Consider the following 17,531-nt stretch of genomic DNA (forward strand, 5'->3'; position numbering starts at 1 on the left):
TCAAAATTTAATAGAAATCGGCAAAGTTGGCGTAAAAATCATATTTTCATCCGTTTATCTGGAATTAGTTCCAAATTTGATAAACACTTTATTAAATATATGTACTAAATTCTGTTTATCTAACTCTTTTCGATTAATAATATCGTTTTAACATATGTTCGGATAGCCGAAATGAACTTCTTCAGAATGGAATTCGTTCAAAATTTCAGAGAAATCTATAAATTTGATACAAAGAACTTTATCATATTTCATCCATTTAGCTCAAAGCGTTTAGAATTATTTTTTAACAAACATCTATTTGCAAACATATAAGCTTTGCTAGCTTCTGTAAGCCAAATTACAATAAATGGTCTAAAAGTAGTTAACAAAATATGCAATTATATTTAGCGAAACTCAATGATATACTTGAAAATCAACCTCATTGTGTGTTATCGTTTGCATACTTTTACTTTATCTGTTTTTCTGTATTCATGTTCTAGATTCATGCAATTGATATTTACTCTGGTAAGTGATTAAAAAACGTCAAAAAGTGTTAAAACTTATTAGCGTGCAACTTCCTTTTACTTATAGTTCTGTAAGACAATGTAATGATATGTTTGTCGCACGTCCCCAAATTACAACTGAATGACGCACCGTCACGAAATCCACTTCCTTCAATACAATTACTGTCGATTTATCGGACTGAAATGTGCAACAGATGTCTTCAATCACGAGAATTGCCTTGAAGCCATTGAAGTCAACAGCTGGTGCAAGAAATGAACGAGAAAATGTGTCATAACGTTTTTTGCTTTTTTTAATGTTTGAATCACGCTCATCACTTAGCATTTTATAAGTCGTTTCACAATGAAAATACTCATGATTTCGAATCTAGGAATAGAAATAACTTTCACTCTTATGGTTGAATTGAAATTTCTGTTTTTACTGATGTTTTATATTACTGTATTTTAACGCTTTTAAGAATTCTTAAAGAAACTTTTTATAATTTTTAGTTAATACGATAAAAGCTTAGAATTGTTTAGACATTTAGTTGGAGTCCTCACATTTATATGTGCAGATTCATGGGCAACAGCACACTGTTTTCCATCTGTACAATTTTTAAATACTAAGAAAAGCATGTAACATAATTTCGAAAGATATTGTTTTTTGGTATTTGTGGACAATTACGCTATCCTCTCTGATTTTATCGCCAAGCAAATAAGCAATATCGCCAAGATGGTTGCATTATATATAACGGAAACTGGCGATCTTGACGCAATCTGAAAGCTATCAAATAAACTGGGAGTTGTGAATATCCACAAGTACCGATTCTTTTAGCTAAAAGGAATTTGACTAAACTAATTAGCTGAAACTATTTCATAATTAAAGCTTCATTACATCTTTTATATTTAATAGAAATTAAAAGAGTAAAACAGATTTTTGTTTTAAAAATATAAAAAAAGATTTCAAATTCTTTACAAAAAATGCAGTTTTTCTTTCGGCAACACAGAAAGTGATCGCTAATTTTGTGTAGTTTAATTAGAAGAATTCATGAAATTCTTATAAACGAGTAATTCACTTTGCAATTCTTTCAAAAAATAAATATAAAAGAAATCTATTATATCGTTCTTATTTGCAAGAAGAAAGAAACAATAAAATTTTAAAATTACAAATAATAATGCAAAACACTGCAGTAGTATAAAACTTAATTGACACAAAATTTCATAAAATATTTTAGGAATATCTCTAGTCAGCAGTTAATCGAAATTTTCTGTCGTTGATATTTTCAACTTGTCTCAAGTTCATCAACTATGATTTATATTAAAAAAAGAAGCTTTTCTTGATTGCGACATTTCTGAAAGATGTTTACATGATTAAAAAATTAATATAAAAAAGAGATAAATATTTTTATAAGGATACAATAGAAAATTTACCGAATATAGAGAATCAAAATCGTTGCTACTTCCTTTTACAATTCATTGTTTCGTCAATTCTGTTTTCATATTGCTTCTACAACTGATAAAAAATGATGATTCACAATAGCCGTCAATGCAAGTTAAACAGAATAGGCTCAATATTATACAATATCATTTTTACCAATATCACTGTGTTTAATATTGCTTATGCAAACGATAAATTCTTCGAACAGTATTGTTGATGCTTTCTTAAAATTTGAGCAATATAATTTAAATCTTAAACATTTGCAACACCTTTTTCCAAAAAATTTATTTTTACGTATCATACATGGAATCAATCAAGTACGTAAAAACATATTTTCTAAAGTTGGTAATAATATTATAAAAATAATTCTCCAAATATTATGAAAATATTTAATAATTTTCATTATAATTTGATATCGAACTTTCGTCCATAGTATTACCATTTTCCCTGTAATATGATTTATTAAGGACAATATGAGTTATTAAGGAAATTTCTACAATATGAGTTTTTAAGGACAGTTTTTGAAGTAAGAATAAAGTCTAATAACGACGAGAAAATACTTTATTAATAATTCTCTGAGAAATTAATCCCCGCTATTAAATAGAAAGCTAAAAATTGTGCTTTTAACTGTGGTTATTACTTATAAAAATCTTTCTTTATAACACATAGAGCACAAATTAATCCGCTAAAAATGTTCAGCTGTATGGAAATCTGCATTAAAAGCTAAAGGTTTAGTGACAGAGATTGACAGTAAGCATGGCATTTGCAGCTGCTGTCACTAAACTTTGCACAACTACATTGATTTTAGAAAAACATCTTAGAGAGATTTATTTCGACATTTCTAAATCAACCAGTAAGTCTCTAACACAATATTTGATATGATATAATTTTAAGATTATTATGCATTCAATAGCATTGAACGTGTTCATCAATGACACAGAATAGTCATATTATTTTCAAATTGGTGTTCAAAACTTCAAAATAAAACTAAAACGTTTTTTGTCTATCGATTTTTTTAAGAAAATATTTTAAGGAAGGAAAAAGCAATAACATAACATTATGGAATTCATCGCACAGTTTCATCTAAGTCAGTGCTTTAGAAGGTATGTATTTTTCCATCTGAATTTCTGAATGTGCTTACTGTGCGCTTTTAAAATTTAAAATTTTGAGCGTTTAGGAAAGAAAATTCCCTTTCTCTTTCTTCATACACTTTTTATGTTAGGATTTTATATAAAATAATTAAATCATAAAAATTATCACAAAAAGTTTATAGGAAATAATTTGTTCATCTTAAAAGTAGATGCTATTCAAAATCCAGATTCTTTTCATTGAGCTCTAAAAGAAAAGAAATCTTCAGATTGTTTATAAAAGGAACTAAATCCCTACAACTGTTCCTGAAAAAATGTATTTAATTTCAAAATTCCATTTAAAATTTTTTTATGCCAAAAAATTTTTACGAGAATCCATATCAGTTTTCAAGCCTGTAAAACATTCCTTTAAAAAGCTCTTTCAAATTAATATTCATGACATTTTCAATGAAAGAGACAAATTTTTATGATTATTTAAAAACATTCAGTGAGTGTTTTTGTTCTGAAGAAAGCCTCCATAGTTTTTCATGTTTTTGTGTTTGAAATATAGAAAGAGAAAATTTGCTTATTGTTAAAAAGATCAATAATGCTTTTTATAAAGAAATAAACCTTTCGATCTTAAATACTAAAACGTATTCATGTAATAAAAATCCTTTTATGCAGCTGCCAACTGAAATATTAATTTAACCTTCTTTAGGCCATACAAAGTATACTTACAAAAGCAAATTTACCAGTTTTTATATTATGTTATGCAGATTGACATAAGTTCTCAGAATTTTTCAATAAAAATAGAAATGTAGATGTTTCAGTTCCTTACTTCAACAAAATAATGCATCATGATTTGTTACTTAATTATTAATTAACTAAATAATTAATAAATGAAATTAAATTGATCTAATAAGCGAAATGAATCACTATTCCTAAATCTATCTCAGCACTAAAAATATTTTAATATACTATTACTGGAAAAAAATAGTCTTTCAAAGCGTTAATATATGAAATCAATCAATTATATATTTTATGACTAAGATATTATATATCATAAAATCATAAAACAAATGTATGATTTTCCGAAAATAATAATAATTATCGGGTAGTTTTCAAAATTTATTCGTCTATAGCTTATATGTGTTCACTTTATACCTTAATATTTCGCTTTAATACTTTACCAAATTATCGTTAAAGTTTGATTAAAACAAACTAAATTTTAAAACTGCATTACAAATTGCTCAATAACTCACAACGCAGGAGTACAATTTGCATAATGTTTGAATAGAAATATTTTTCTTTTATAATCAAAAAGAAAAAAAATGTAGATTATATATTTTGATTACGTAACTATATTACTATTTCGAATACATATCAAGGGTAATAAAATTTTAAATGCTTTAAGTACGTTCTTAGTTTTAAAAGAACAGATGTTTGCATATCAAATAAAACTATAAAAAAATATAATTTCCTTATTTGTTCCATTTAAAGTTAAACTCAAATGACATTTTTGATAAAGTGTATGACTATATTTTATTTTAAAAGCAATTAAGAGAATTTATTTATAAAGGAAAAGAAGAAGAATATTTTATTCGACTTAAGGCGTCTGCGTTGTAGATAACTAGATTTTGTATATTAGTGTTTCTTTTATCGCCTGACAGTTAAAACGATGATGGATATAACCTGTTTATGTGATGAAGATTAAGATGAAGATTACTAATAAAAGTTTTTGATTATGACATTATAAAATAAATTCTAATTAATTTGAGACTTTAATTTGAGATTACAATTTCCTTACTTTTGACTTTTTAATTGTTAGAAAAATTTGGAAATTAAAATATACCATGAAAATTTAATAAATTAAAAAAATACAACATATTGCCGATCAATTTTTAAAGATATTACTCCAAATAAATTTTAAAATATCTATTTAGAAGTTTTTGAGTAGTGCATCGGGTAAAATTATTATTTTCAAAGACAGAATGTAATATTATCATGCATTTATATAAAATAAAATGAGGAAAACTGAGTCATATGGAAATAAAGGGAAATGATGATTTATTATTTATAAAAATGTATAGTGTTATTATATATTTTCAATCAGTACAATGTTGAACATTTTGCTAATCATTTAATGAGGAAATTTAGTTGTTCCTAATTAGGTTGCACAGAATTATATAACTTAATTAGATTATTCAAAAAAATTTCATTTTTAGTATTTTTTAATCATAAAGTTTTCAAAATTTTAAACACTTTTGAAAATATCAAATAATTCAGATTATCAGATAATTTTTATAAATTATTTAAATGGTTATTTATAATTTTGAAATTGACTCTCTCTCTCTCTCTCTCTCTCTCTCTCTCTATATATATATATATATATATATATATATATATATATACATTACATTTTTTAAGGAGCGTTGTATGGGGCTGATTTTTTAAATCCTATAAAGGCATATGTGAGGCCATTCTTTTTAGATTTTATGAAATATCAATATTATATTATACAATTTTTAGATTAAAATTGTAAAGCAAAATATTTGATGTATAAAAAGATTTCTGTCTCTCATCCATACATGGCAACTCAATAAATTTATATATGGCATCTGAAAAGTGTAGTTATCATTACTTTTAATACAAAGCCTACAGGGAACTGAGGAGATGACAAAAACACAAAGTGATAGATGTTAAATAGTATTTGGCCCTATAAGCAGGAAAGTAGAATAAATTATTCAGTAATAAAAAGATTTTTATTTATTAGTCTTAGTTATTGAAAAATATAACAAGCATGAAATTTTTAAAAAAAAGATAATCACTGATTGCATATGCAGTCTAATTAAATAGAGTATTATTTAATTTAATAAACCTTTAGTTAAACTGTTTAAACCTTTCTTTTATAAGGATAAAGGATGTTTTTATAAAATTAAAAAAAAACCATTCTTTGATTTATTAAAAACATGGGTCTAGGGCTGAAAGTTTTCCTCCATTTCTTTTTCTTTGTTTCGCTGCGTTTGAAGCAATACAGACTAAAAACCAACTATAAACTGACTTGAGACTCGTCAACTTTATATAGGACGGAAATTGAAAGCTATTTATTAATAGTTTTGCATTATAATAATATACTGAACAAAGCTTTACCATTCGAACATAAGTATAATTAAAAGCAACAAATAATATACTGGGTCAACAGGATATTGTTCATAGTTCTTAAAACCTATTTTGTTTTACTTGGAGGATGGAACTGAGAACATTTCCTTGAAATTGTTTTTTTCAGGTGCAGACACTTCTCTCTTCTTTTAAGTTTAGTTGTCACATGAGATGAATTCAGGTGAATATCCTGAATTGATATTGCGGTCGTACTTTTTTGCTTTGATGGAAATTTCTTCTTGAAAGTTAACTTTTGATTAGTTGCATTAAGTATGTCACTATTGTTAAAACTCTATTTACTGAATGTTTAAGTTAGGGTCAGAATTCCGATTTTATATTGTTTATCTATATTGTCGAATCAAACGGTACACTTAAGATTTAACTTTTAACCCCTTCATGGCTAAAAAACCTTTTTCTGCTGTCTTATTTCTACCAGCAGTTCTTTTATTGTTGGGATACCAAATACTACTTAAGTAATAAAATAAATCAATTAATGTTAAGTTTAATTTTTTGTAATTAATTAAGAATATCAATTAAATTCAGTGTAGTTCTAATAAAATTCTTGACATGAATTGAATAATTAATAGGGTCAAGCACATTTGATAACTAATATATATTAAAATATTATTTTATCTTTTTATAAGCAAAGACTGAGTCAGCTATTTTAAATTAAAATGCAAGTTATTATAACGATAATTTAGAGTATATTTTTGATTAAATAAAAAAAAAGGATCAAATTTTTAAGATTACAATTATAACATGGGAAGTGATATTTAACGTCTAGTGACTGAACTTGGCGCCTTCGGCTGTCAGCTGTTTGCCCATGTAAATAATTTATTCCTCCATCTACATTTATTTAAGAACATTAAGTTATTACAAAACATTTATTTAAGAATTTCAATCAACTTTCATCTCGAGGTCGAATATTTTTTTATGATTATACTATCCCCCTTTTGCATAATTCGTATAAGAGAAAGGAGAAAGGGATTTTTTTACATACTTTTATATGTTTCAAGCACGTTTTTAGTATTATTGTAATTTAGACATTCAGTGCTATTAGACGTATCATTTTTTGACATTTATAATATTTTCTTAAATAAAAAAATCATTTTTTTCATTGTATTAAATCGTTTGTATTAATTTAAAGATAGTTTACTTATTTATTCATGTGGAAAATGTTTTTGAATAAACGTATATATACAAACAAATATATGCACGCACATGTGTTCACATACTTAAACTTCCCAAATTTCAGCTGCTGCGCAGATTTAATTCTAAAACGCTTTTGTGAAAGGTGCAAAAATAGATTAAGAAAAATATATAACAATAAGAGGTAATCTAATATCTTGTCAACAAGTTAATCTAAGGGAATGATTCAATATGACGATTATAAAAGCCTTTCACGCTACATTTCAATCACAAATCTCGAAGATCATTAAACTCATCTATCTTACTTACAAGGATATCTTATTTTATGTCCTTCCCTTTGGTTTATATCAGAAAAATCTGCTTACGCAGTTTGGGAAAAAAAGTGTATCCACACTTGCACTAGCCTTAATCTGAGAAAAATATTATCAAATCTGTAACATTTGAACATGATGTTTACGATGTTATTGGAATAAATACTGCGCGTTGATATTTCACATCTTAAATGCAATATTTTGAAAGAATTGTTCGTATATGTGGAAAACTACAGATTTTCATTATTTCTGATTTTCTGGTGACTTAAAAAAAGATGACATCAGACTGATAGTGAAAAAAAGTACCCCATTGTTACATTCAATCAAATTAGAACATTTTTACAGAATTTTATATTCTTTGAAATATCATTTATTCCAGTTTTCGTTATGTTATAATTGTAGATAGTACTCTTTAAAGCATCAAATTATTTTCTTCGAAATAGATTCCCTTTTATTTTGTATCGTTCCTAAATAGTTGAAATTGATGTAATCTAATTAACCATCACATTTGATAAGAATATTTATCATTTTATTATTTTATCACTATATTATTTATTTTCAAAACAATATTTATGAATTTGGCAGCAGTTAAATTGCAATATTATGCTATCTACGCTGAAAAATAATTTTAAAATATTAAAAATCAGAAATGTAAATAATATTTGAAATGATATTTAAAGGAAAGTTAAATGTTAAATGCAATAAATAAAAAAAAATTTTCATTATCTTTCTAATAACATCATTCATAGCAATCGCTAAACTTAATAAAATAAATTTAATATAAAAAGTTATTAGCATAAACATGACAACTATTTCCATTTAAAAAGTATTATATATATATGTGCATGTGTGTTTGTGTGTTTAATTGGAAATAGTTATGATATAGGATATTTTAACTGTATACCTTTTACCTTACTAACCTTCCTAACAGTTTTATATGTATATATATTTGTTGCATATTATTTTCTCTTTTGTTCATATATATATGTGTATCGCGACCAATTGGAAACATATGCTCAAGCCATCAGAAAACAGTTATTTACATTTTGATTATTTGATAAAGATTGCTAAAAGAATGCTTGCAAATTATTATTCTTTTAAAAAGAAACCTTTTTTTTTTCCTTGCTACCAGATTCTATCGCGTTATTTAAGCAAGCACAAGAGTTTTTAAAACATGCTGGCGGTAGCTATATAATTATTTATTTATTAAATCAGAGTTTTTTTTTAAATAAATTCCTTTTTATTCTAAAGTTGAATATTTAGAAATATTTGTATAAAAATTTCGTCGGTAATTTGTTTTTCATATTACATGAAAAGTACAATGGTAATGCCTTCAGAAAATACCTGAATGACTTTTCTAAATAATAATAATTATTTTACTACTTATATGCTCTACTTACAACGGAACACCATAAACACATTTTTAAATGTTTTACACTTGTAAAAATCCTTATTTTATAAAAGTAGAAAAGTTTATATTTTTATATTAAATTTATTACTTATTTAACTTATTATTACTACTTATTTAACTTATTTATTTATTATTATTTCTACTAAGATTCGATAAACTCGGGAGATCAAGATTTTTGAGAGAATTCATATCCATTTAATTTTGATCTTCCAACATCATATCTTTAAAAATGCTTCTTCGCACATTTCTACTTTTCTGTTGTCTATTTTTAAATACCGAAAAAAGAATGCGACTCAAAACGAATACGAGATTTCACAATAATTTATTTGCAATTATTGCACTGAAGTCAAAAATCGACTTCATTATACATGCAAACGATTTTCAATGTTGCGAAACACAGTGAAGTATTTGATACAAAAAAATGTACACTTCTCTCAATCAAACAGATTTCGATATGAAAATTACGCATTTCATTTAAAATAAGCGTACAGGTTAGGTCAATTTCGTGACTCGAAGGCAGTTTCGGGTCAAAAACTAGTTCATTTAAATTAATTCGTGTTTAATGTATTTCATTCTTTCGAAAGTAAAAGAATAGCCTTTTTCTGAACTTGATTTGAGAAGGAAATAGGGATCTTTACTTTATTATGGATTTACTTTCTCTAAATTCGAGAGCATAAAACTGGATTCTTACTATTGTTATTACATTTTCTCTTACTTCCTAATAAATAATAGGGGTCATTTTAAAACTAGCCACTTAAATTAAAGATTGTTGCAAAAGAATACATTGCTTTATCTTGTCTTTATGAATCTTTATGTCGGGACGAAAAATTGCCCAACTATTATTTTTATTAAGTTATCAAACATTACTTAATTCATAAGGAGGTAAAAATTGAACGCATAGTCAAAACAATATATTTAAATCATTAAATAAGTAGAACTCACGAATATGTAAGTGTTCAATCATTTGTATTTTTCGGTATCTTGATTGTACTTCCTTACATCAGATTAAGAGAAGTCTTTCATTGAGGTAGGATTATTTTATTTACATTTCAGATTTATTTTCCCATTCGTAACATCTATAAGGAAATGACATGCTATAAATGTAAGGACCATAATGTGATGTAATATTTGCAACCACAGAATTTGATATATTAATTTCTAATTACTTATAACGTATATATATGGCAAATTAAATCTCGAAAAAAAATATGAGGAAATTTTGAAATTCAATTCTTGAGGTTTAAATAAATAATGAAAAAGGTGCTGAGATAAGGTAATACGGGTATAAAAAGTTCTTTAAACAAGAAATTGATAAATCAATAAGCTTTTTCGTAATCAAGCGAGAATAATAGTTTTATATGTATTGATTTACTATTTGAAAAATAATGATAATTGATATTAAATCGATAATTGTTTTTGTTAGTAAAATATTTTTAGACACATATTTTATTATTTTATTTTTTATTAAAGTTTATTTTCTGAACATCTTCTCATGTAGAGTATTGAATATTCTATTATATAATATTAGAGAAAACGTCAAAAATCCAATGAGCTTATACTGTGAAAAATTCAGCACAATCAATAGCCTCGACACTTTATTCTATATAAAAACACGAACACGGAGAAAACAAAACTCAACCGAAGCGTGCAAAAGAATAGCACTTGCAGTAAACAATAACACACAAACAGCAAATCGGCAATAAATAACCATTACAGTATAAAGCATTCAGAGAGAATTCGCTGGAGACTATTCGCATAGCTATGTATTCCTCTAGAATCATCAGATATTCTCACCGACTCAATACTCGACTGGCTACAACTCTTCTACTTTTTATACATAGTTTCCTTGACAGGGAAAGAAGCATTTAGAAAGATAACTAAAACTTGAGTCTAAATAGATTAATCGCCAAGATACTTGCGATTTCTAGACTCTTTAGTGCTGTCACCAAAATCGCCAAATTCAAGAACAAATGGTCGCGATGGCTGAAGGTCATTAACCATCCACCAGAAGGTCATTCAGCATCCATCAGAGCTGTATGTAAAACATCTTCCTCACCAGGAAATTTACTGTGCTGTAAAACAACACTGCGAATTCGTAACAATATAATTCTGACGTTATTTAAATATTTGATTTCGGACACGATATAGAAGAAAAGACAAATAATTAATATAGAAGAAATGAATATAGAAGAAAAATACAAATAATTAATTTAAAATTTGTTTGATATTCAGTCTAACGTAATATATTCTATCATAAAACATGGGAAATATGTTCATCAGATCTGTTGTCTCTGCGGAAAGTTAAGTAATCTTCATGCTTAGAATAATTTTTTTTAATAGCAACTAAATATAAGACTTGAGCCGCTCCGTGTGGACCTGAAAGTTATTTTTCGATTCTTTTCTTATGTTATTAATTATATTTTACTGTTCCTTATAGTATAAATCAAAATTCATTCTGAGTTAGATTTATAAATTGTCATTATATTTAAAAACTATATCTATATCTATCCCTCACTCTCTCTCTCTCTACACACACACACACACACACACACACACACACACACATATATATATATATATATATATATATAACAAATATCTTCATCACAAATTCTAGACCAATGTGGGAAAATGGCGGGATGTTATATATATATATGGGTGATGGATGTTATATATATATATATATATATATATATATATATATATATATATATATATATATATATATATATATATATATATATATATATATATATATATATATATATATATATATATATATATATATATACATATATATAACAAAAAATCTTACAATAAGAATAAAAAGCACTGTGAGAAGGGAAAGTTAACCAGAGTAAAGAGAAAAAGTGCTAAAACGTATGAAGAAAAACAAAAAGAAAAGATATAAAAAATATGCCACACGAGTCTGCAAAAATCTTCAAAGAGCGGTGTGAAAATAAATCGTTAATCACCTGTAAAATTTTAAAAGCAATAAAACAAGCTATAAAACACAATGCGAAACAAAGCGATCGAAACATTAATTACTAATCAGGGGATGAAATTACTTCGACTGCAAAAGGAATTACAGCATTTTCTGTAAACAGTATCGAATAATTAAGTAAAAATATACTGTCTTCATCCCAAATGCTATAGCGATTGAAAAATTGTTTTTGAAGTTAAAGGTGTAAATTGTTTGGTATAAAGTGTTTGATTTAAAATATAATTCTTCAGTCTTTATCTTCTTTGCATATACTTTCACCTGTAAACACTGAAAAACACGTGCCAAAGTCATGATATATCGTAAACATCAGGTATTTTAACCATTTGGGGAAGAAGTTAAGCTTCTTACTTTTCTTTTTGATTTGTGATTCACATTTTCTTTTAATTTTCTCGTTTTCTTTTTTAATATTTTCCCAAACTTGATTTACTTAGACTATTATGAAATTTTTTTTTATATTACTTATATTGTATTCCATCCTTGAATCGCTCTTTCCATTTTCCCACATTGGTCTAGAATTTGTGATGAAGAACAGTATCTTTTCATTTAATTGTTCGATACTGCTTGCAGGAAATATTACAATGACTTTTTCCTTGATGAGCAACTAATGTATCGATAACCTCATTTCAGATTATTTATTGATTTCCACGATTATTATTAAACTGTTTTTCGATAATATATTTATAGTATTGTTTACATATTAATTACTCTATTATTGTAATAAACACGCAGCAGTTACAACAGCCCATTTTATAGATTATAATGGTCTAATGTTAATAACTAAGTTTCTAAACCAGACGGTCTCCAATTAGAATTTTCCTAATACTCTGTATGTAAGGATGTCCATTAAAGCAGTGTAAAATCAAGAGATTTCGCGGAAGCGTAGCATAGAATTTTGAAAAACACAATGGGAATTCAGGTAACTTTGTTGCTGCAGTTCATAATCATATTATTATTTTTTTCATAGACTTATTGCAATAATAAAATTGCGGACTAATTTATAATTAAAAAATCAGTTGATCAATATTCGAAAGCTATATTTAAATATTATATTTATTTATATTTTTGAAAAAATAATAGAACTGGGTTTTATTGAATAAAAGATAAAAATCAAATTGCAAAGCTAGTAATTCAACTTTCTGTTCAAATTAATTTTAAAGAGGAATGTCTTATTTCATACCAAAATATAAAGCAAATTATTAATATTATTTACTTAGTTTAAAATATTTTTACAACTGCTGATGGTTTTCAAACACGAAGAAGCAATTTTAGGAGACCAAAAGTGATTGCAATGTTGTAACACATTTAAGTGCAGCAATTGTTCTCTTGCATCCTTTATTTTATTTTATTTATTTCAAACTAATAAAATAAAGAAAACGATGTTTTGTTTTTGGTCACGAAAATGATTTTTGTGAATAATTTTTGACTCGTCTCTTTCCTGTGGTTATCAACAAATTACAAACCTGACAAATAATCTGAGTGAAATAAAACAAAACAATAAACCCCATATCGTGAATAATGATCACAGTACAAAAGATGGGAAATATATTTTATGTTGAGGTTTCTGCAGCACACAATTTTTTCAATTGTTTTTGCGGTTCACATCCGTTTTATTGTACTAGAACTTTTTCACAAAAAGGGCCAAAGGATCTTCTAGTTTAGATAGTTTTCTTTTTATTTTACTCTCTCATTATTCGTTTATGTTTTTACTCAAGGAAATGTAAATACACTGAGTCTATTGATTGCATAAGCATGAAAAACATTATCGTATCTCTTATTTTTTAATTTTTTCACTGATTTTGTAATCTCCCTTTATAATTTTTCCGAAATGCGTGGATAAGTATTTCTAAGCCCTCCGTTGTTGATATGAAAGAGCGTTATGATTACAAGGTCATGTACTTTGAGCATCGGGGAAATCTTACTCGCCGCGTTCTGACTGACCATGCGTTAAAAGCACAAAAACATTCTTAGCGGACAGTCTGAACATTCTCTTTCTTTGAGAATCCGTGGAAATAAACGGAATGCAGCTCTTTCCACTCTGATAGTCGATGCTCTTGATTTGAAAACCTTATTTAAATTAAATTCACCTTATTACTAATATATCTCTGAATTTTTTTTTTCTAGAAAATTATTTTCTTGATCCTCATTGATTTGGAGAAACCATTATCCTGAAAATTTCTGTTCAATTATGAAAAGATAATTTGTTCATACTGAAGAAAAGTTAATTGCTGTATTTTTCCTGTCACATCAACTGGCAATATGGAATTCGAAGACGTCTTGATTGAAGTGGGGGACTATGGAAAGTATCAGAGGAACTTGATTATGATTTTCCTGGTCCCCGCTGCATCCCTACTTCCATGGTTCTCGATGAATGTTCTGTTCATGGTGTCCGTTCCGGATCATTGGTGCAATGTACCAGAATTGTCTTCCTTCAATTTAAGTATGGAACAACAGAAATCCCTTATTGCCCCACCTGGGGAGCATTGTTTGAGATATGACCTTAATTTCACGGATATTTTGGACTTTGGAAATTATTCGGTACCTAATGGATCGACGACTCGACCATGCGATCAAGGTTGGGAATATGATCAGACCTACTGGGACTCGACTGCATCGACTAAGGTAAGAATTATTCTATATTTTTTTTATTGAATAAAAATAACTTTAAAATGTTTTTATAATTACATTCATATGGAAGGGTGAACATTATCTGTTACAATTTAATGCTAAAACATTTATTTATATTGTTCTAATATAAAAATTGTTCATTGAATTTTTTAATATTAATTACTAATTTCTTAAATATTTTATATTAAATGGATTAATATTAAATAATCTATGGCACAAAATATTAAGTACAAATAAAATTATAGGAGTAAAATTTAAATTATTCATTTTTAATTAAGATGAAAATTACATATCAAAGCAATAAATTCATTTTGTATTATACATGTAATTAAACAATACTAAAACTAAAGTCAAAAATACTTTTTTAATAATAGAAATTATTACTGATATCTATTTATTAAAAAAAACTGTAATTACTCTAGTAGTAGATTATACGATATCATACAATATTAGCAGTATCAAGTATTATTGTATAATACACTGTGCTGTGATAGAATTTTATTTTTAAACAGTTTGAAATAAAGTTAATTATAATAAAAGCAATGATAATATATAAACTCTATATATAAGAATATTTTCAGAATTGTTAATTTTGCTGTATAATGTTAGCAAATCTGCTACACTGTAATTTAAATAAGAATTAGAACTTATTTACCTGAAACATTAAAAAATTAGCAATTTTTATTATAATTGTGCATGACAAAAAATTTCAACATTTAAGATAAAGAACGTTATTTTTTGTTTAACAAAATAAAATAAATAAATTTAAAAATGTATTAAATAGCGATAAATTATGCTTTTGATGGAATATTTACTTTCTTTGAAACTAAACTCAATTATACTATAAAGTAGTAAAACAGGAATATGCAATGTAAAATTATCAATTTTAATATATATTAAGGTAAATCCAAGCTTAATACTGAATATTAATCTCAATGAAGTATATTTAAATATAATTAATGAAAATAAATCTTTTCTAGAACTATCAATTAACATAAATTCAAAAGTAATCAACGTGCAAACATTATTTTAAAACTTCATCTTTTGATACCTAACATAGTTACGAAGTTGCATAAAAACTTTCTGTAACTCTTCTTTGCCATCATTTCTCAAAATTTATTTTATTTTCAACTTAATGAAATAAAAAAGACATTTTATTAAATTTAAAAAAATTATTCTCTTTTAATAATATTGAAGCTAAAAACATATGAAAAAATTTGTTTCCGAAGAATAAATTTATAATCTGTCAAAAAAGGAAGAAATATAGCATTGAAACCTTTATCTTTACAATGTAGTTGCTCACAGTTAGTCAGTAGTTAAATCCCTGCTAGTATTATGATTGACATCTATCAAATATTATGAAAAAATAGTATTTGCCTGAGTTAAAAAAAAAGTTTTTAAAAAAATGGAGACTTAACAACGCGGGAAAGATACAAGATTTTTCACTTTTATTTTTCATTTGCGCTTTAAAGATAAGCAGTGTGCATCGCCTCGTATAATCAACTAGAATACAATAGTACAATTTGTGGTTACACTATGAATATTCTATTGTCAATGTACGTGTAATGACGCTCGCGAGTAAATTTATTACTCACTTTAGAAGAAATATTCTTATTTCTATTCCTATTCATTCATATTCGTGAAGTAAGAATGAAATCAATTCATCCTCACTTTAGAAACAACATAATTCGCATAATTCGCAATAGCAGTTTATTTGTATAATCCGAAAGCGTGACAACGTACAGTTTTGTTTTTCTTAGAGATATGAATTCACGCTAATTGACATTCACAAAAAATTTTGTGTACCTTTTCTGAAGAAAAGCGTTCATTTTACTGAATATTTAAATTTGCAAAACAGAATACTGAATATGATCCGAAACAAATTATTTTGAAAGAATTTTGATGCAACTAAAAAATACATGAAAAAGTAATTTTATATTTTAAATATTAATAATAAGATGAAATGATATTAATAATATAATAAATAATATTAATTGAAATTTTATCAAAAATCAATTTAAGTATAGTATATTTATATTTATTTTTCTGTGAAGATTTTTAAATTTATTTTCTAAAAAAGATACTTTTATTATAATTATTATGATATTAAACATTCTATATTAAATTTTCTAACAATAATTATTCTAATATTAAATATTCTATACTATAAAATATTGAATACAAATTAAAGGAATTAATAGTAATAATAATTAATAGCAATAATAAGTATTAATAGTAACAGAATAGGAGTGAAACACGTTAAATTTTAATTTCAGATATCTATATATTTAATTTATTATAAATTAATTCAATAATCTTATGAATTCATGAATTAACTTATAATAAAGATGTAAAAATTCGAGCTTCAAACTAGAGGTCAAATATGTAAAATCCATAAAAAGCGTTATAATATCTTAGTTTGAAATTTTTTCAGTTAAATAATTTGTTCAGACTAGCGCGTACACATAAATATGTTTGATTTATTATTATTCGAACGATTGTAACGATTCTAAAGATGAGATGGTTATACTTCATTTAAAAAAACCCTTCTTACGCATAGAAGGTGACATTTGACATATATATGGTGACATTTTTGAATTTCAAATTCTTCGACACCTTTTATGTGTACTACATAGCGAGTTTTACATCTCTATAGCTCATTTTGTAAATGCACTTATGTAGTTAGAAGTCTGTGCCTCAATAAAATATAAATTTTTAATAAAAATAATAAAAAATTTTCTTCACATGTTCTGAAGGATGTGGATAAAAAAAAGGAACTGACATTTCTTTCGGCAAATGTTCAGCATCGAAATTGGGTGGGAACTGCACATGCTCCACAGTTTACTCCTTAACTTATAATCTATAACTTATTGAGATTTTATCAAAGT

The 17,531-nt window shown here is 25.9% G+C and overlaps 1 protein-coding gene across 2 annotated transcripts in view; it reads left to right on the forward strand.

The window, feature by feature from the left end:
* Positions 1 to 17,531, forward strand: part of LOC129958323 (organic cation transporter protein-like) — an 84,408-nt gene that overhangs the window by 19,917 nt on the left and 46,960 nt on the right. Inside the window, exons 1-2 of one of the 2 annotated variants that reach the window (XM_056070725.1) lie at positions 2,841 to 3,020; positions 14,140 to 14,637. In XM_056070725.1, coding sequence (XP_055926700.1) covers positions 14,275 to 14,637 — 363 coding nt within the window. In that variant the 5' untranslated portion in view covers positions 2,841 to 3,020; positions 14,140 to 14,274. Of the gene's footprint in view, positions 1 to 2,840; positions 3,021 to 14,139; positions 14,638 to 17,531 lie in introns of those variants that run through there. The other variant, XM_056070733.1, reaches the window with a different exon arrangement.

Source organism: Argiope bruennichi, chromosome 2 (assembly GCF_947563725.1).
Source record: "Argiope bruennichi chromosome 2, qqArgBrue1.1, whole genome shotgun sequence".
Classification (NCBI taxonomy): domain Eukaryota; kingdom Metazoa; phylum Arthropoda; class Arachnida; order Araneae; family Araneidae; genus Argiope; species Argiope bruennichi.